The 21,010-nt window shown below is 39.6% G+C and overlaps 1 protein-coding gene across 3 annotated transcripts in view; it reads left to right on the top strand.

The window, feature by feature from the left end:
* LYN (v-yes-1 Yamaguchi sarcoma viral related oncogene homolog) overlaps positions 1-21,010 on the top strand; it is a 188,353-nt gene that overhangs the window by 117,605 nt on the left and 49,738 nt on the right. For all 3 annotated transcript variants that reach the window (XM_006877293.1, XM_006877291.1, XM_006877292.1), the window contains 2 exons: positions 10,878-11,060; positions 15,489-15,565. In XM_006877293.1, coding sequence (XP_006877355.1) covers positions 10,878-11,060; positions 15,489-15,565 — 260 coding nt within the window. The remainder of the gene's footprint in view (positions 1-10,877; positions 11,061-15,488; positions 15,566-21,010) is intronic.

Genomic DNA, 21,010 nt, shown 5'->3' with positions numbered 1-21,010 from the left:
GGGTAAGATGGAGGGTCAGAGAAAAAGAGGAAGACTCCCAACGAGATGGATCAGCCAGGTGGCATCATTGATAGCGTCAAGTGTGGCAGCGGTAGTGAGGTTGACCCAGGATCAGACACTGTTTCGTTCTGCTGTGCAAGGGGTCACTATGAGTCGGTTTCGACTCGATGGCACCTAACAACAACAACAACAACATTTAGGATTTCCAAGACTGTAAATCTTTACAGGATCAGATAGCCTTATCTTTTTCCCACAGAACAGCTGGTGGGTGTAAATTATTGACCTTGTGGTTAACAGCCCAACACCTAACCCACAGCATCACCAGGGCTCTTTATATTCAACTAAGAAATAAAACAGACCCCAAGTACCCTATACCCTGTTTCCCCCAATGATAACATCTTACAAAACTATGTAGTTAAGTGCCGCTGAGCCAGTTCTGACTGAGAGCAACCCTATATAGGGTTTCTGAAGAGTGGCTAGGAGGTTTGAACTGCCAGCCTTGTGGTTATAGTCCAGTGCTTATCCTACAGTGCCACACCAGGACTCCTTGCAAAAGTATGTTGTTGTTTAGTGCCATCAAGTTGATTCTGACTCATAGAGACCTTGTATTGGATTTCTGAAGAACAGTTGTGGGTTTGAACCACTGACCTTGTGGTTAACAGTTCAGTGCTTATCCTACAGTGCCACATCAGGACTTCTGCAGAAATATAGTACAATACTAGTTGAATCACAAAGGTCAGTGGTTCAAATTCATCAGCCACTCCTTGGAAACCCTATACAGGTTCACTGAGTTGGAACCAACTCAACGGCACTTAACAACAACAGCAGATAGTATAATACAGTTATAGGATTCTGACATTGATAGTCCTTAGTCTTTTCATTGTGATTTTCTCTTTCTGGAGTCCCTGGGTGACAGACAGTTAATACAGTTGGCTGCTAGCCAAAAGGCTGGAGGTTTATGTCCATCCAGAGTTGCTCCAGAAGAAAGAGTTAGAGACCTTTTTGAAAAATGCAACCATTGAAAACCTTATGGATCCTATTCTACTCTGACACACATGGAGTCTCTATGAGTCAGAACCCTTCTGGTCTTTTATTGATGGAATAAAGACCGGGCAGAAGAGGAAGAGAGAATGAGAGAAAGAGATAAAAGATTTTACAATAAAAAGGGATGTTTTGAAAAAAGAAGAACACCAACCATAAATGTTTTAACAAAGGTCTTTTGGCTGCTATGGCTATGTGAGCTAGGCTGTTAGCCTTCTTAGTTATTGAAATAACTTAAGTTTATGTTGAATGCATTTAACAGAGGAATACTGGAAATAAAACCAGAAGAATAACTATCCATGATTTTATGTTACAGTCTACAGGTCAAAGGATACCCCCTACCTCTTTATGTGTTTAGGGGTCTCATTTTGACTTTCTAAGAATTGTTCAAATGGCAAAGTTTGTGAAATTTAGAACCTCCAGAGGTGAGTTTTTATTTCCTAAAGGATAGGCAGGCTAGCTTTTCCACCTGATGGAAAAAGAATATCCCATTAAAATTATAATTAAGTATTTTTGTTAAGCCTGAAGAAATATTCATAAAATGTTTGTAAAGCATGAGGAATTATTAACTATGTTTTATGACCTGAATTTTTGTTGCCTGAAATACAATAAACAAATACTAGGAAGTCATTTGGAGAAGGGGTGGGTGGGGATAAAACACAGAGGTAGTTCTCTCTCAAGCTGTTTCCTCTTATGTGATCTTCTTGACATGTGACTGGGCTCACACGTTTTCCTCTGTGGATTATCGTATTCCAAGGGAACTGAGCACACAGCAGAGCTAAGTAGGATGTTTCCTCTTCTTCCCAGTCTTTGATGAGACATCAGGCAAGAAAGGGGATTTATTTTGAATTCACTTTTGCTTGATAGTCCTTACTTGAGCCAGTGGCATTGGAATTAATTATCAGCCAACTCCAAATTCAAGTGCATACTTTTTTTTTTTTTTTTTTTAACACCCTTCATTCTGTGGTACATAACTTTGGCTCTAAGTAGTTTTCAGCAAGCTAGTTATAGCTAGGCTTCGAACTTTCTCATCAACAGTTTTCTTTAACTGTAGCAAAGTGGCACTTTCCTGGAAACTCTTTACTACCTTGAAAAAATTTTTAAATGAAACCATTTTCCATCAATAATGATAGCCCAAATCCCCACAACTAGGGTAATTAAAACTTCAAAGTAGTGGTAAACGTCTGGTCAAATAGGATTTGATCCTACGTTCTAAATCAATCCATGCCTGTCGCACAAGCATGAGAACCAGCCCTATTGTTTAAATGCTTCAGCCATTCTAGATCATTCCTTAGAAACTGCTGACATCCTTGAGCTGTGTTGGATACAGCTGTTTTATTAATAGTTCATCTCAAACTCCTTATCAGCGTTTAAAATGTGTTAGGCAGTTGCACTATTTCCTGATAACCTCTTTGCCTACCCTTTCAAAGCGTTTTTTTCTTCTTCCTCTACTCATAATTTTATGTTGTTGTTAGGTGCTGTTGAGTCATTTCCAACTCATAGTGAACCTATGACAATAGGATAAGTGCCATCCTCACAATGATTATATTTCAGGCCATTGTTGCAACCACTGTATGATGTCATCTCGCGGAGGGTCTTGCTCTTTATTTCCTGGCCCTCTACCAAGCATGATGTCCTTCTCCAGAGATTAGTTCCTTCTGATAACATGCTGTAAGTACATGAGACAAAGTCTCACCACCCTCACTGCTAAGGAACATTCAGATTGTACTTATTCCAAGACAGATTTGTTCATTCTCTGGCAGCTCACGGTAATTTCTTCACCATTATGCATAGACATATTGCAGGTTGTTAATGAGTCTTTCTCCAATCCTGATGGTATGTTCTTCCTCATATAGCCCAGCTTCACATAGCTCAGCATACCATTGAATAAGTATTGTGAAAGGATAGATAGAACCCTGTCATATACCTTTCCTGATTTTAAATTACTCCCTTTTTCTGTTTTAATGATGACCTCTTGTTCTATGTACTGGTTCCTCATGAACTCAACGAAGTGTTCTGGAATACCCGTTATTCACAATGTTACCCATGGTTTGTTAGGATTCACATAGTTGAATGCCTTTGCATAGTCAATAAAGCACAAGTAAACATCTTTCTGAGATTCACTGCACTGAGCCAAGATCCATCTGACATCAGCGATGATATCTCTCATTCCACATCTTGACTTGAATTTCTAGTGACACCCTGTCGATGTACTGCTACAACTGTGTTTTATTTATTTTCAACAAAATTTTATTTGATTTCTACATTCCATTGAATCATCTTTCTCTGTAATGGTCACAAATATGAATCTCTTTCAATCAGCTGGCCATGTGGTTGTCTTCCAAATTACTTGGCATAGATGAATAAGAACCTCTAACACTACGTAAGTTTGTTGAAACATTTCCATTTGTATTTTGTCAATTTCTGCAACCTTGTTTTACTACCATTGCCTTCAGTGCAGCTGAACTTCTTCCTTCAGTAATATTGGTTCTTGATCATATGGTACATCTTAAAATGATGGAACATCTATCAGTTCTTTTTGGTATAGTGACTGTGTATTCCTTCCACCTTCTTTAGATGCTTTCTGCATCATCCAATGTTTTGTCCATTGTTGTTGTTGAGTGTCATCGAGTCGGTTCCAACCCATAGTGACCCTGAATGGGATTCCAAGGAGTGGCTGGTGAGCTTGAACTGTGGACCTTGCAGATCAAACTGACTTTGCAGTCCAGCACATTAACCCATAAGGAGCTCTGGTAGTGTAGTGGTTACGAATCAGCCTACGAATTGCAAGGTCAGCAGTTTGAAACTACTAGCTGTTCCACGGGAGAAAGATGCAGTTTTCTGCTCCCATAAAGATTTAGGAAACCATGTACAGGGTCGCTATGAGTCAGAACCGACTCCACGGTACATAACCACAACAACATTAACCAGGACTCCATTTGTTCATGGAATCCTTCAATATTTAAGGCTAGAATTTTTTTTCAGCTCTTTCAGCTTTAGAAATGTTGAGCATATTCTTCCCTTTTGGTTTTCTAATTTCAGGTCTTTGCATATTTCATTGTAATACTTTGTCTTCTGAAGCTGGTTTTTGAAAATGTCTATTCAGCCCTTTTGCTTCATCATTTTGTCCAGTTGGTTTAGCTTCTTTATCTTCAAGAACAAGATTCAAGTTTCAGTGTCTTTTCTGACATCCATTTTGGTCTTTTCTGTCTTTTTAGTGACCTTTTGCTTTCTTTTCCTGTATGATATTCTTCATCCCACAGTTCTTCTGGTCTTCGGTCATTTGTGTCTAATGCATTAAGCGTGGTCTTCAGGTGGGATGTACTCAAGGTCATATTTTGACTCTCATGGACTTTTTTTTTTTTTTTTGGTGGTTTAAAACAACAAAAATTTATTCTGTCACAGTTCTGATGGCTTGTTTTGTTGTTAGGTGCCACTGAGTCAGTTCCAACTCATAGTGGAGCAAAATTTGCACAACACAATGAAACACTGCCTTGTCCTGCACCATCCTCACAATCATTGTTATGCTTGAGCCCATTGCTGCTGCCACTGTACCAATCCATCTCATTGAGGGTCTTCCTCTTTTTCTCTGACCCTCCACTTTACCAAGTGTGATATCCTTTTCCAGAGACTGGCCCCTCCGAAGTATGAGAGATAGTGTCTAGCCATCCTGGCTTCTGATGAGCACTCTAGCTCTACTTCCAACACAGATTTGCTTGTTCTTCTAGCAGACCATGGTACTTTCTATATTCTTCCCAAAAACCATAACTCAAATGTATCAATTCTCCTAGGGTCTTCCTTGTTCACTGCCAACTTTCATATGCACCTGAGGTGATTAAAATATCATGGTGGGTCAGGTGCACCTTAGACCTCAAACTGGTATCTCTGCTCTTGAACATTCTAAAGAGGTTTTTGTGCAGCAAATTTGTCTAATGCAATAGATCATTTGATTTCTTTTTTTTAATGTTTTATTGTGAATTATGTGATAGTTTACATGGGAGAATATTAGCTTTACATTCATCTTGTCATATATCATTACAATGCCATGGTTACAGTCCCCTCTGTGCATCATCAACCAACCAAATGATACATCCCCTAAGCCTGCCCCTTGTCATCAGCACACATCCCCTCTCCCTCTCTGGGTCTAAAGTCCCCAACCGCTCCATCTCTCCACGTCATCATCTCTGCCTGCATCTCTGGTGTCACTGTTTCTCTGCATATGGTCCTGCACTTTGCTCTTCTCCCTTGATGGTCCCAGGGGGCCCCACTCCTGGCCTGCAAAGTCAACCACTCCCCTCCTTTTACTACAAGATGTCTACCTTTACATTTCCAACCCTCACAGTCAGTCCTATAGTAATTATTCACTATTGTACCACATGAGTGCTATCCACATCTCCTTTCATCAGTCTGCCCAGACAGCTTGGATACTACACAGTGGAGATTCTACCTTTCTCCGTACCCTCTGGATCTATGGATCTAGGCTCCCTCGTGAAAGCTTGTAACCCAGTCACTTCTTGCCTTTGTACACCCCCCCCCCCATTTTGGGTAGCCAATGTCCAAGTTGCCCTTGCCTGTCAACCCTGTGTATAGAGGGGGTGGGAATGATCCTTGCTGTAAAGATTTGTTCCCTCTTTTGAGCTACAGCATCCATAGGTGTAGATCAAGTTCATTAAATTATATCAAATTGCTCTTTTTTCCTCTCTTCTTTCTTCTAATTGAGCTCTGGCCTCTCGTGGACTTTTAAATTTTATCTTCAGCTTTAGTCAGAACTTGCATATGAGCACTTGATAGTCTCCTCCACAATTGGCTCCTCACCTTATTTTGACTGGTGATAATGAGCTTCTCCATCATCATTTCCACTGATATATAATCAATTTGATTCTTGTATATTCCATCTGTTGATTTGCAGGAATATAGCCACCTTTTTTGTTTTTTAAAAAAAGGTATTTGTTGTTAAAAAAAATAGTCATTTATTTATCTTGCAAAATTTTATTTTGAGATCTCCAGCGGTTTCTTTTCTTATCACAAAAGCCATGTTTTCCAATTATTAATTCTTCCTCTTTATTTTAAACATTTGCATTCCAATCACCCATAATTGCATCTTGATTGCATGTTTGGTCAATTGCAGACTGAAGAAGTTGGTAGACTTCTTCAATTACGTCATCACTGATTTTAGTGGTTGGTGTATAGATACGAATAATAGTGGTATTTACTGGTCTTCCTTGTAGGTGTATAGATCTTGTTCTAGCACAGATAGCGTTGTACTTTAAGGTAGATCTTGAAACGTTCTTTTTGACAATGAATGTGATGCCATCTCTCTTCACTTTGTCATTTACTGCATAGTAAACTGTATGATTTTCCAATTTTAAATGGACACTACCTGTCCATTTCAGCTCACTAATGCCTTGGATATCCAACTTTATGCATTCTATTTCATTTTTAATTACTTCCAATTTTCTTAGATTCATACTTGATACATTCTATGTTCTGATGATTAATGGATGTTTGTAATTTTTCTACTGATTTTGAGTTGTGCCCTATCAGCAAATGAAGGTTCCAGAAGCTTTACTTTATTCATATCATTAAGGTCAAATCTATTGTGAGACAGCATCTCTTCCTCCATCATATTTTGAGTGCCTTCCAACATGAGGGGGTTATCTTCTGCCAGTATATCAGACAGTGTTCTGCTTTTCATAAGGTTTTCAGTGACTAACCTAATCAGTAGTCATCTGCCTCTTCTTTCTAGCTTCTTCTGTCTTAGTCTGGAAATGCTGCTGAAACCTATCCACTATCAGTGCCTTAAGGAGCTCTGGTAGCATAGTGGTTACGAATTGGGCTGTGAACCTTAAGGTCAGCGGTTCAAAACTACCAGCCGCTCCACGGAAGAAAGATGAGGCTTTCTACTCCCGTAAGGATTTACACCCTCGGAAACCCTGTACAGGGTCGCTATGGGTTAGAACTGACTCGATGGCACTTAACAACAACAATCAGTGCCTTTGCTGGTATTTCAAATACTAGTGGCATAGCTTCCAGCATCACAGCAACAAACAAGCCACCACAGTATGACAAACTAGTTGTGAGAATTTTTGTTTTCTGTACTTTGTGTTATAAGCCAATCTGTAGGATACAGTCTTCGATCTTCACCAGAAAGTGCTTCAATTCTTCCCCAAATCCTGATTTCATGTTCTTTTTCATATAGTCCATATGTATGCTTGGATTACTTGCTCTGCATATGGATTGAATAAGTATGGTGAAAAGATATAATCCTGATACTCACTTTTCCTGATTTTGGACCATACATACCCTTGTTCTGTTTGAACAACTGCCTCTTGTCTGTGTTACAAGCAATTAGAGAAATAAAAATAACTCTAGAAGCTGGGTGAATGTGGTGTCAGGATTGGAGGAAGATTCATTAACAGTCTGTGATGTGCAGATGACACAATCTTGCTTGCTGGGAGCAAAGACAACATGAAACACGTACTGATAAAAATCAAAACTATACCTTCAATATGGAGCACACCTCAACATAAAGAAAACAAAGGTTCTCACAACTGGGTCAAGGAGTTGACCCATGATAAACAGACAAAGACCAAAGTTGTCAAAGATTTAATTTTACTTGGATCCACACCAATTCTTTGTAACGTTGAGTAGCTTTCATAATTTCATTAGTCATTTGGATTTTTTCATTTTGAAATGCCCACTCAAACCTATTTCTCTAATTTTCTTCCTGATTTGTAGGAATTCTTTATATTTTCTGTCTACTAGCCCCTTTTCAGGTGAATGTATGTATACCAGAGAATATATTTCCTGATAAGCCGTCAATGTAACAGAGGAGATATTAATAAAATTTTTAAATGATAACAATCCTCTTGATTCAATTATAATATCAAAGAGCTTTTGTTGGTGTTTGTTTTAAAGTTAATTACACTGAGAGCTCAGAAAAGGACATATTTTTTTCGATTATACAATTAGATTGCTAGTCAACTTTGTGTATTTATAATTCCATTATTTTTGCAGGTTTTGGCTTTTTAAGAGGTCTAAGGACAATTTTTGCCTGTTTTCTATTACTGCTGTTGTCTCCATATGCTCTAACACTGATTTTAATCACATTCTTTATTTTTCTGGCAGACACTGCAAGCTACCACTAGGTACAAAACAAGGAGCACAAAAGGAAAAGTTTTAATAGAGAAATCAGAAGAAAAGTCATTGACTAGGACTGAATTAACTTTAAACCAATACTTTTTTTGCCCATTGTGTAAATAAAGATATTATTTTTCTTTTTTAATAAATCCTTTTAGAATAAAAGGTGCATATTAATTCACAAGTCTTAACAGAAGAAAGTAAATATCCCCCCAAATCTGTCATCTATAGGTAATCATCACTGGAATTTTCCTTAGGGTTTCTTCCAGTCATCTCTTATGCTATACATATATAATTATGTAACTTAGATTTGTGTAGCTTTGTGACTTCATTTCTTAGTGGTGGCATTGTTCTTTGGGCAGGTACAATACAGAATATAAAGATACCCTTCAGGGAGATGCATGGCAATACCCACAGCTCTCCCCTCTATCCACCTTTTCACTACACTTCTAAGAGAAGTAAGACAACAGAAAGAAAAGGAGAAGAGAGTGATTATTTCTATATCTGCTTGGCCACATCACTGAAAAAAAAGGTTTTTCCACGAGAAAATGACTTAGATTTAAGCCTTTCATTGAGACAGGTCTCAGAACAGTGGTACCTTGTGGGAAAATCTCTTATGGAATAAGTCCTAAAGTATGCTCCCTGGGTCTTTAATTTCATGGCGTGTGAATGTGCGTATGAAACACTGCGAAAATGCCCTGTGGTTAAGTATGTGTGGAAATGCAGAGGGTAAAAAAGCTAAACAGGGTTCTTCACTAAAGAACGTCTCAGAGGCCTTGGATGGGAGTGACAGGAGACGGTATCATGGCTTCCTCAGTCTCTCAACCACTACATCCTTTTAACCAACCAGAGAATCAACCAAGTTAATTCTCTTTGAAAACGTTGGGAATGCTTATTGTACTAGCGTATTGTACATTAAAGTAAGTAATAAATACTTTTTTGTTATAAACTTAAAAAAGCAAAACAATTTTTTTCTTTTTTTTTTTTAACTTTGAATTGAGTGAAGGTTTACAGACAAGCTCATGAGCTTTACATTCAACAAATTATAAGCTTTGTTTCCTCTCAAAGGTTACAGTCCCCTCCCTGCAACAACAGCCATCCTACTTCTTCCCTGTGGCTCCCCATTTACAGCTTATATTTCACAAATGAACAAAGCAAAAAGAGTTGATGTGCACATACAAAGCAAAAAATATGTATTCATTTAAATGTCCAAAGGGTACATTCTACCAGCCAGCTTCCTGCCTGCAGGCACACTTAGTCCAGGGGCCTACAACCAGCAGCTACTCTGTCTCTCCATGCCACCACCTCTGCCACCATCTCTGCTATCACTGCTTTTCCAAGTAGAATCTCATGCTCCACTCATGCTCTTCCTTCTTGGTGGTCCTGAGATTATCTGTTCTTGAAATGAAAGATTAACTACTTCCCTCTTTTAGTTACACATCTTCTATAATTACAGTTGTGATGATCACAATTAATCCTACAAACTATAACTTACTATAATCCTACTAACTATAATTGAATCCTAAAATCTTATCACCATCATTCCCCATCCCCTTTTACCAGCTCCATCTGGAAAAGAATAAAACTATTCAGTGGGGATTCTATCTTATTGCCCTAGTTCTGAAACTAAGCACACTCATGAAATCTCATAAACCAGCCACTTCATGCCTTTATAACTTCCCCCACTTTTATGATAGCCAATGTCTGACTTGCCCATCCTTATCAACCCAGTATACTGAGGAAACAAGCTTATTCCTTGATATGAAGAATCCTTCCATTTCCACTGGACTTTTGAGGAACTGCATCCGTAAGCAAAAGTTCAGTTCATCAAATTGGAACAATTTATACTTGCTCACAGTATCAAGTATCTTTATTTTCATCTGGTTGAGTTCTGGTCAAATGAGTACTAGCTGCAAGTTTGGGAATTCACATATACCTCCCTGTACTTCAGACCAGCTGGCTGTTTCACTTTCAGCCCTAGCTGAGATTTAAAATAATATATATTCATTGTAGATAATTGGTAACTAGTTAAAGGCATGATGGACAAAGGAGTCCATGGGTAATACTAACTGGAAGGTTGGATGTTCAAGTCTACCCAGAGGTACCTGGGAAAAATGGTCAGGTGGTTAACTGGCAAAAAGCCAGCCATTGAAAACCTTATGTTACACAGTTCTATTCTGATCCACATCAGTGACTATGAGTTGGAATTGACGTTTTTCATGGTAAACAAGATTAAAATTACCATTGGAGATAGCCAAAATATACATTTATTCCAAATCATAGCCTGTAATTTATGTTTCATATATAAAATATGCTAATATCTTTAAATAGGGCAAATCATATGTATGTGTGTCTTATGGAATATATAGAGGTATTTTTTAAATATTTGGTCTTAGATAAAAAGTATTTCATTAATAAGAAGAAAGATTTGGTCTCCATAATGGAATATAAGTAATATTTTTTTTTTTTACTCTTTATTTTGGTATAATTTTTAGATATTTACAGAAATGTTATAAAGATAATTCAGAGAATTTCTATATACCTAGCACCAACCAGCTTACCCTAAAGTTAACACTCTACACAGTTTACTTAGTATTTTTTCTGTCTAGCTAATCTCTCCAAACTCTACATCTACAAATTGAGGTTTTTCAATGATATTCTGTGTGGTGAAGCAGAGCCTTTTTTTCCCTCCTCAGGTTACTATAATAATAGCACGAAAGTGGCTGTGAAAACCCTGAAGCCAGGCACCATGTCAGTGCAAGCCTTCATGGAAGAAGCCAACCTCATGAAGATGCTGCAACACGACAAGCTGGTGCGGCTCTATGCCGTGGTCACCAAGGAGGAACCCATCTACATCATCACAGAGTACATGGCCAAAGGTGAGCACTGCACTGGGCACCACGACCATTGCACATGTACAGAAGACTGTGGCTTATAAAGTCAAAACAGGGAATGTGCCAATGGTTTTCCTTTTAAAACAGCACACTCACTCCTGAAAAATGAGGAAATACAGGAACGCAAGCATATTCATAAACCTACTCAGCAGATGTAATAACCAGCATTATAAATTGATAATACTCTCCATGTTTTTAATGTAATTAGTCTGCACGTGCACATTAGCTGTGAAAATAGTACCCAGCTCTGGTAGCATAGTGGTTACAAGTCGGGCTCCTAACCTTAGGGTCAGCTGTTCGAAACTACCGGCTGTTCCATGGGAGAAAGATGAGGCTTTCTGCTCCCATAAAGATTTACAGCCTCAGAAACTCTGTACAGGGCTGCCATGAGTTGGAATCGACTCCATGACACATAACCACCACCACCACCAATCAACACTAGCTAAGTGGCATATTAATCACTACCCTTCTTCCTATGTCCACTTTCAGTCCAGGAATGATAGTGATAAGCTAAACACATGATTTTAGTTTAGTCTTTAAAGGAAAGAACAAAGAAGGAAATGAGGGAGATAAAAAGAAAACACTTCTTTTCATCAGAATCAAAAGTTATCCCGTGCACAATGGGGATTATACTGTGATATCACAGTTGAAAAGGTTAGATATGGAAATTTTCTTATTTAATATCTTTTAGTATTTCAGAATGTGAATCACTCAGAATCCTTCAAGAAGTATATTTAAAAAAAAAAAAAAAATGGCTTACGTTGTTCTAGCTCAGACACCACGCTCATGGTTGATGCTTTGTGTTCTGTTATTGTCTGTTGTTGAGTCGGCTCCAACTCATAGCAACCCTGTATAGGGTTTCTGAGGTTTCTGGTAGGTTTGAACCACTGGCCTTGACACTAGTAGTTCAGTGCTTATTCTATAACACCATACCAGGGTTCTTTGTAGAAGTTAGTAATATTAGTAGGATTAATTAATGTTATGAATTAGAAATACAAATAAGAGTTTCTCCTGAGAGCAAAAACTAATGTATACTGAGCCCTTGTTTTTACCTTTTTAGCAGTCTGAGAGGTAAGCACAATCATTCCCATGTCATGGACAAGACAGTGTAAGAGGCTTTAAAGAGTTCACGGAAAAATGCAATTGAAAGAGAATGGACTTTTTCCACGGATTTTTTGGAAGCCCTTTTGTATCGTATACCTTCCCACTGCCATGGAGTCAATTCCCACTCATACCAAGCACATAGGACAGAGTAGAACTGCCCTATAGGGTTCTCAAGGATGTGTATCTTTGTGGAAACAGACTGTCACAGCTTTATTCCCAGAGCAGCTGGTAGATTGGAAGCACCAACCTTTGGATTAGCAGCTGAGGGCTTTTACCTCTGTGCCACTTGAATTGCTAGCTATCTATCAAACACCAACATAACTTAACTCAATCATCTAACTGAGTTCTTACAGTAACTGATACAGGTACTAGTACATACCTATGAAGCAGAAAGAATCTGAGACACAGAGGAGTTAAGTAACTTTTCTAAGGCTGCATTTCAGATTGGTATATATTTTACATTCTAGGGGCATAGGTAGGGTAGAGCATTTCATTTTCTAGAGAAGAAACCATTAGTAAGTGTTTGCTGTTAGCATATTCCCTTTTATGTAGGTTTTCTTTTATTTATTTTTTTTCCAAGCCCAGTTCATTCATAAATATTCATTCAACACCTGCTGCAGGAGTCAAGTTCTGTTGCTACATATAGATAGGAGCAAGCCTTAGCCCAGTGCCTACTATGGACAGACCTTAAATGGGAACTTGCTGGGTTTCTGTCCCAGGTGTTTCTGATCAGGTGTTGCACTAAGTATGAGCATTAGACAAAAAGTACAGCTACAAAATCATAGAAATATTTCCTAAACAAAGGTATCAAAATGTGAAGCTGCTGTTTCTCAGTATGTCCTCAATCTAGGTCTATATAGCTTTGAAGGTGTTGTTTCCATATCTCTAAACCCATCCCCAAAGAATTCTACACTCTCCAATATTACACCACATCAAAACAGTCATTTTGGCACCCTCAAGGGATTCAAATTGTGTTCTTTTTAAATATTCTTTGAGTTTGTTGTTGTTGTAAAGTACCATGGAGTTTGTTCCAACTCATAGTGAACCTGTACAGAGTTTCCAAGGCTATAAATCTTCATGAGGAGAACACCTCATCTTTCTTCCGCAGAATGTCTGGTAGTTTCGAACTGCTGACCTTGAGGTTAGCAGCCCGATTATAACAAATAACGCTACCAGAGCTCCTTGTTCTTTGAGTTTGGGGAACCAAAAAAGTCTGACGGGACAAGATCAAGACTGTGAAGCAGATAGAGTATGGTTTCCCAGTGAACTTCTTGTAGGACAGTCCTTAGTACCCTCAAAGAATGAATGAGTGCATTGTCATGATGGAAAAAATTTCTCAGCACAATGCTCCTGGCCATTTTCTTATCAATGCAGCTTTCAATTTTCTTCTAACTTCTTTCTAACAAGTCCACACGATTCTCCTGTGTCCTTCAAATAAAATCTATCACGATTACCCCTCGTATCCCCCAAAACAGTCACCATAACCCTCTGATCTGACCTCTCTGCCTTGAATTTAACTAGCCCAGCATATTCTCTCAGAAGCCACTATTTTAATTGGACCTTGCTCTCTGGATCATGTTGGTAGTTCTAAGACTCACCCCTGGTTACAATTCCTTTAATAAAAGCATCTTTATTAGTGTTGATCTTACTTAAAAGACTGATGGAAAGATCAGCTCTTTGAGCTAGCTGATCTTCGTGAGTGTTTTTGCACCCATCAAGCCAAAAGCTTACTGAGGCCAAGATGTTCACTTAAAAATGCTGGGCCACACAATAAAACATTTAAAAAAAAAAAAATGCTGGGCCATGTAAGATCTGAGCTTTAGTAGCTGTTGTATCAATAGCAATTTTGTGATTGTCTCCTATCAGTTTCTTCATTTGTCAAGGTTGATAGTTTTCCATCTTGGATCATCTTTGAGGTCTTCCTGATCTTTCTCAAAATGCTTTATCCATCTAATAACTGTTGTTTTAGGTGGGACAGCATTCTTGTCAACTTATTGCGACGTTTCAATGATTTGGGAAGATGTCCACTTGAGTTTTGTTAAAAACTTAATATTATCACTGACCTCAAAATAATTTTTTTTTCCTTGGCTTGAAAAATATCCTTTTTTTTTTGAATACATCTAATGAAATTGGAAGGAGTTCTGGTACTGTAGTGGTTATGAATCAGGCTGCTAACCTCAAGGTCAGCAGTTCGAAACTACCAACTCTTCCTCAGGAGAAAGATGAGACTTTCTGCTCCTGTCAAGATTTATAGCCTCAGAAATCCTATGCAGGGTCACTATGAGTTGGAACCAACTCCACAGCACACCACCACCAATGAGATTGAGAGTGTAGTGGGATACACATTGGGCTGCTAACCACAAAGTCAGCAGTTCAAATTCACCAGATGCTCTACGGAAGAAAGATGAGGCTCTCTGTTCTCGTAAAGATTACATTCTTGTAAACCCTAGATAGGGTCACTATGAGTTGGAACCAACTCAACAACTCATAGCAGCAATAACAAGATTAAGGAGTCTTCATATGGTGCTATAGGATAAGTGTTGGACTGCTACTGCAAGATGAGTGGTTCAAACCCACCAGCTGCTCCTTGGAAACCTTAATCAGAGTTGCTATGAGTCAGAACCAATTCAATGCACTTAACAACAATGAAAATAAGAACAAGTGTATTACTGGGAGAACTTGTCTGCAGCCATCCACTGATCACAGAGACATTTTTAAACATGTTTTGTTTGAAATAAAACCATGTGTGTATGAACTGGAACCCTAGAAACAATACTTTTTTACTTACCCTCATATATCAAGTATATTTTTGTTGTTGTTGTAAGTGCCATAGGGTTTCCAAGGTACATAGTGCTCTGAAAATACATTGGTTTCAGTCACTTATTGCAGAAAAGTAGTTTCCAATACTCCATTTCTTACAGAGAGCACACACTACTTTTCACATTAGAGCAAAGGTAACCTGTTGTGTGACCACCTCAGGAAAAGTCTTGCAGAGTCACTCAGTCCTACAGGCCCCCACAGGTGATCGGTATTACAAACAGTCAATCATTCAGCTGCTAACTGAAAGGTTGGAAGTTCAGGTCTACCCAGAGGTGCCTCAGAAGAAAGTCCTGGTGATCTACTTCCAAAAACCAGCTATTGAAAACTCTGTGGAGCATAGTTTTGCTCTAACACACACATGGGTGCAGTGAGTGTAGTCAACTTGATGACAACTAGTGATAGTGATGACTACTTTCAATTTTGTTTTGGTTCTTTTTGTTTTTCTTTATGTGCTTAAACTCCACTGACTTATTCTAACTCTATACACAGGCAGTTTGCTGGATTTCCTGAAGAGCGATGAAGGTGGCAAAGTCCTGCTTCCAAAACTAATTGACTTTTCTGCTCAGGTGACGTATGGAAAACCCATGTGGGCTCTAAGTAGCTAGGATCCCTGCTTCAGGCTCATGATGGAATTGTTCAGGGAGGAGACATTTCTTTTGGGTGTTTCCCAATATTGGTTATGAGAAAAAGATATTGAGAAGTCTCTTCTTAGGAAGATAGTGATGGTCGTTTCATAGAGAATGTGGGCACACACCTAGTTTTGAATGGGGTGTTGTTTTTTATAAGACCAGTTAATGTCTCTGCTTATCACATTCATCTCCCCACAGTGACAGGATTAATGCAGCAGAACTGATCACTTTGGTGGTCATTTTAGAATAGGAGTTTTTGCAGTTTAAGCTCCAGTTGCCTTCAAATCAACCCTGACTTATGGTTACCCATCATTTGTCAGAGCAGAACTGTGCTCCGTATAATTTTCAATGAATGATTTTCCAAAGTGCCTGTGCACATTAATCCCTTACGCCAGCCAGGAACTTTGCTTTAAGCACCAAACAACAAAACCCATTGCTGTAGAATGGAGTCTGACTCATAGCAGCAACACCATAGGACAAAATATGGCTGCCACATCTGTCTCTTGTGAGTGACGGGTGGGTTCCAACCACCAGAATTTCTGTTAGTAATCAAGTGCTTAACCACTGTACTACCAGGTCTCCTTTTTTAGTTTAAGCAACCTCCCATATCTCTGCTATCAAGTCAATTCTATGCAGAACTTCTCCTTAGGGTTTTTGAGGCTGTAAATCTTTACAGAAGCAGAAATCCTCATCTTTCTCTTGAGGAGCACCTGGTGGGTTCAAACCACCAACTCTTTGTGTAGCAGCCCAACACTTGCCCCACTGCACCACCAAGCTTCCTTTTAAATAATGTGGCTTTTTTGTCCCTAATGTGATACACTGATACTTGTAAGTTACTAGTATTCTTGAAAACTGAGGAACTGTATTTATCCCCTACTTTGTCACTTCTCACTCCTTCTTGTTTTGGATATTTCATTAAGATTCTGAGAAATATTCATTTGCAATATTACTGGTACTAGCCTCGGAGTTACATATTTGTTTACTTTGGAATCACATGTTCCCTGAGGTATAGTTACTCAGAAGCACAGTAATATATGTGGTATGTCAAGGAAATACACATTTGAATTATGCCAGCCAGGTATTGACTTTCATTGTATTCTTCAGTCACATTCCTTATTTGATTCTTTTGTTTCTTAATATTGCCTGGGGCTTGTTCCTGTTGGGGAGGCTATCTTAAAGCTCAACATAGGACAAGAGAATTTTGAAAGTTCTAGGAAATAGTGACCTCAGTGATCGTCATTTCTTACTTCCATTTCTTCCCTCAGACCCTTTTTCAATTAAGAAATTGACAAGGTTTTCTTCAGAGTTGAGATTATGAGATCAAAGGAATGAATTAGTACATAGGGACAATACTTCCGGTAAGAGTACTGAGAAGTGAGCTTGAGTTCGGTATCTGAGAATTAGATTCATGTCCTGGCTCTACCACTCAGTTGCTGTACCCCTTTCAGGAACTCCTTTACCTCTTTACATATAAAATGTGAATGGTAACTCCTACTTTCATGAGGTATTGTTGAGAGTCAAGTTCAACTAGCTTGCAAGCGCAAACACATTTCAGAGTTGGTTGGTAGAAGCTGGGAAAATCCTTGGGAGTTGGCTCCCATCATTCCTGTAATTCCTGTAGGAGAGGTGTGTGCTCAGCACTCTTCTCACTCACCACAACTTGGCAAGGTTACTTGGTTCCTTATCTGAGCAGGAGAGTCAGATATGCTCTACAGCTCTAGTATCTAAAAGAAGACTATTCACTTCCCCACACGTGATAGGAAAACATTGCAGAATTGACCATTTTGGCAGTTAGAAACAATTTCAATTGCTGTAGTTGGCCAGGAGTGCAGGAAAAGGGCCCAGCAAGGGTTCTGGGACTACAGTGTGCAAACGCTGCTCTGTAGTAAGGGGAGAGATGATGTAGCTGGGTACTATGTGGATAGGGATCAGAAAGTGGAGAAAGCTGGCATTTGATAAACGTGTACAAACTTGACACAGAGCAGTGAGTGAGCCCTCATTGGGGTGCAGATTTGGTGGCTTCGATTGGTCGAGGGACTAGAAGAGCATAGTGAGATTTGTGACATTTGCTTTTCAGAAGGGAAAGAAGCTGACATATATGAAAGGTGGGACTATGGGCCAGCAGTGCCTGAACCCAACGAGAGACTTCCTGGTTAAAGCTGTTCTAGTCTGCCTGGATACCTGATATATACCTGAAAACACACATTGGGATGTGCACCATAAGGAAGACTTTGTCTCCTAGCTTTTTTGTATTTGGCTTTGCATAGCTTATCTCTCATAAGACATTACTTTGGCATAGTCAAAGTTATCAAGGTCTCTATTGTTTTCTCGATTTGGTTTAAAACAAAAAAAACAAAAAACACCTATTCTTTCATAATTTTGAAGTCCCAAAGTCTAAAATGGGTTTCAATAAATTCAAAGCAAGGTGTCATCCGGGCCATCTTTCTAGTGGCTCTAGGGGACAGTCTGCTTCCCTGCCTTTTCCAGCTTGTGGAGGCTGTAGTCTTTCTCTGAATATTAATTATTATAAACAGGTTTAAGTTTTTCTTAGAAATTAGTTGGGGCACAGAGAAGCAGTGATGCCAGAGATGGAGGCAGAGACGATGATGTGGAGAGATGGAGCAGCTAGGGACTTTAGACCCAGAGAGGGAGAGGGGCTGTGTGCTGATGACCTGGGGGTAGGCTTGCAGGGTATACCCTTTGGTTGGTTGATGATGCATGGAGGTGATTTCAACCATGGCAATAAAACGATATACGATTGGATGAGTGTAAAACTAATGTTCTCCCATGTAAACTATCACATAATTCACAATAAAACATTAAAAAAAAAAAGAAATTAGTTGGGGGGGGCGACTTTTTAAACATTTGTAGCATTGTTTACAAGAGCCTTGCATTGACCTTAACATTCACATTGTAGATTCAGAAAGCTTCATTTATCTCCCTGGGAGGAGCCAGGACTCCTTGGTGCAGGAGGGCCTAGGGTAGTCCAGGTCACCACCAGTGGTCTCTGTCCAAGTCTCTTCACCAAGCCCAGATTTCTGTTCACTTGACCTTGCTTGGTCAGATTTCTAGAACATCTGGCTTAAGTGCATGCACTGTGAAAGTACTGGCAGGGGAACCAACCGCACCCACAAAGTCCTGGAGCATGAATTCACTTTTGGTTATAGTGTTGAACCATCTCTCTCCATGTTCATCTTTGTTTACAACTCAAACCTCAATAGCTCTTCTTTAGTACTTGCTTTAAGGTGGAGCTCATGAGACTGACCGGCTGCCCCACCCTTGTTTCATTTGCTTGTGGCTTTTCTTAGTACAATACTGATAACATGAAAAGAGCAGCTTGACCTTGGCAACAAGAAATGTGGCCTGTACACTTCAGGCTTAGTCTGAAATCACACATTTCACACACTCACTTTGTTACATATACCTGATACTTAGCTCCAAGGGAATGCAGACAACTCCCCATATGATGGGTACCACCCAACATGGCTCCATCTTCTCTGAGTTGCCTTCAAGTTGGTTTTGACTTATGGTCACCCTATGTGTGTCAAGCAGAACTGGGATCCATAGGACTTTTACCAGTGATTTTTCAGAAGTGAATCAATAGGCCTTTCCTTTTAGATGCCTCTGGGTCGACAGCACTTAACAACAACAACAAGGTAGATTTGAAGGTCCAATTTTTTTAGTTGTTGGTAGTGGTTATGTGCCATGGAGTCGGTTCCAATTCATAGTGACCCTGAATAGGATTTCTGAGGCTATAAATCTTTTTAGGAGCAGAAAGCCTCATCTTTCTCCCGCGGAGCGGCTGGTAGTTTCGAACCGCTGACCTTAAGGTTCGCAGCCCGATTCGTAACCACTACGCTACCAGAGCTCCTTTTTAGTTAGCAGCTGCAAAAAAAAAACAAAACAAAAACAAAGCACCAAACCATCCATTCTACAGTGCTCACTTCTCAACTAGATTCAGTTAATTCAATGCAGTGGCCACATGGAACTCAGACACCGTACTCACAGGTACGGGGTTATTAAGTAAGATTGTTGTTGTTGCTGTTAAGTACTGTCAAGTCAGTTCTGACCCATAGCAACCCTGTATAGGGTTTCTGAGGAAGCTTGAACCACTGACCTTGTGGTTTAAACAACTTTGCAGTCCAGCACATTAACCCACAGCAGCACACCAGATCTCCATTAAGTAAGGAAACAGGTTACAATTCAGGGTCAGAAATGCTTAGGGCACAGTTGTCCCAAACAGGAAGCCTCTCCTCCACTGTGCCCACTAGCAGCCCTCTCTTTGCCTGACTAATATTACAAATCCCTTTTAGGACTACTGACAAATGCCCACAGGGCACACCACTCCACCACAAGCCTCAGTCTGAAGGCACTCAGCTGTAGTTCCATGGTCAGCAAACCTAGCTTCCCTAATTAAGAATCTGGAGTGGAGATTCTCCATTCTGCAAGTAAGCCTTCTGCCCAAAGTCACTTTAGTTGCTCTGTGAGCTGGCAAGCTGCTGTCTTGTGCTCTGGCTCTTTGTTATCTTGCTGCTGTTCTTCTGCCACTCCTCCAGCATCACAGCTTTCTGTCCCTAGGTCAAGGGGACTCAATGTGCAAGGATCTCAGGGCCTGTAGGACATGCTCCACTGTTGGCTCTTTCTTCCTGATAGTAGTGAGATCCTTCCTCCTGCTGCTGAGATGATTCCTTTCAAAACCCACATTAGAGAACCAAGTTTTTACAATCACAGTTAACTCTGTTAACAGTCACAAGGGAATCATAGTTTATTAGCATCTTCTCCCACTTTTTCTTACTCACTCCCTTCAGGAAAAAGTTACAAAGACTACTGGTAGAAAAGCCATATGAAGTAATTCACGGCGCTGCAGGCTAACCACTGGCTCTTCTGGCCATTGGCCCTAATCATACTTGAAGGCATAATCATCCCAATACCATTTAACTGAGCACACCCATAAAAACTTGTCAGACAGCCACTTAATGTCTTTATAGTCTCTCATTTTAGATATCCAGTTTCTAAATTGCCAGTTGTTATCAACCCAGTAAAGGATCTCTGGTAGGGTAGTGGTTACAAATAAGGCTGCTAATCTCACGGTCAGCAGCTTGAAACTACCAGAGGTTCTGTGGTAGAAAGATGAGGCTTTCTGCTTCCATTAAGTTTCACAGTCTCAGAAATCCTCTACAGGGTCACTATGAGTCAGAACTGACTCCAGAGCACATAACCAACACCACCAAAAAGCCAGTACTCTGAGGAGATTAGACCCGAAGAGTCTCCCATTCCAGTTGGAACTTTGAGTATCTGCATCGATAAGCAAAATGCAGTTCAGAGTAATCCATCGAAATTGTAGCATTTACACTAGCCCACCGTGTCACACATCTTTCTCTT

Source organism: Chrysochloris asiatica, unplaced genomic scaffold, assembly GCF_000296735.1.
Source record: "Chrysochloris asiatica unplaced genomic scaffold, ChrAsi1.0 scaffold00458, whole genome shotgun sequence".
Taxonomy (NCBI): domain Eukaryota; kingdom Metazoa; phylum Chordata; class Mammalia; order Afrosoricida; family Chrysochloridae; genus Chrysochloris; species Chrysochloris asiatica.
This window is presented reverse-complemented; position numbering and strand designations above follow the sequence as displayed.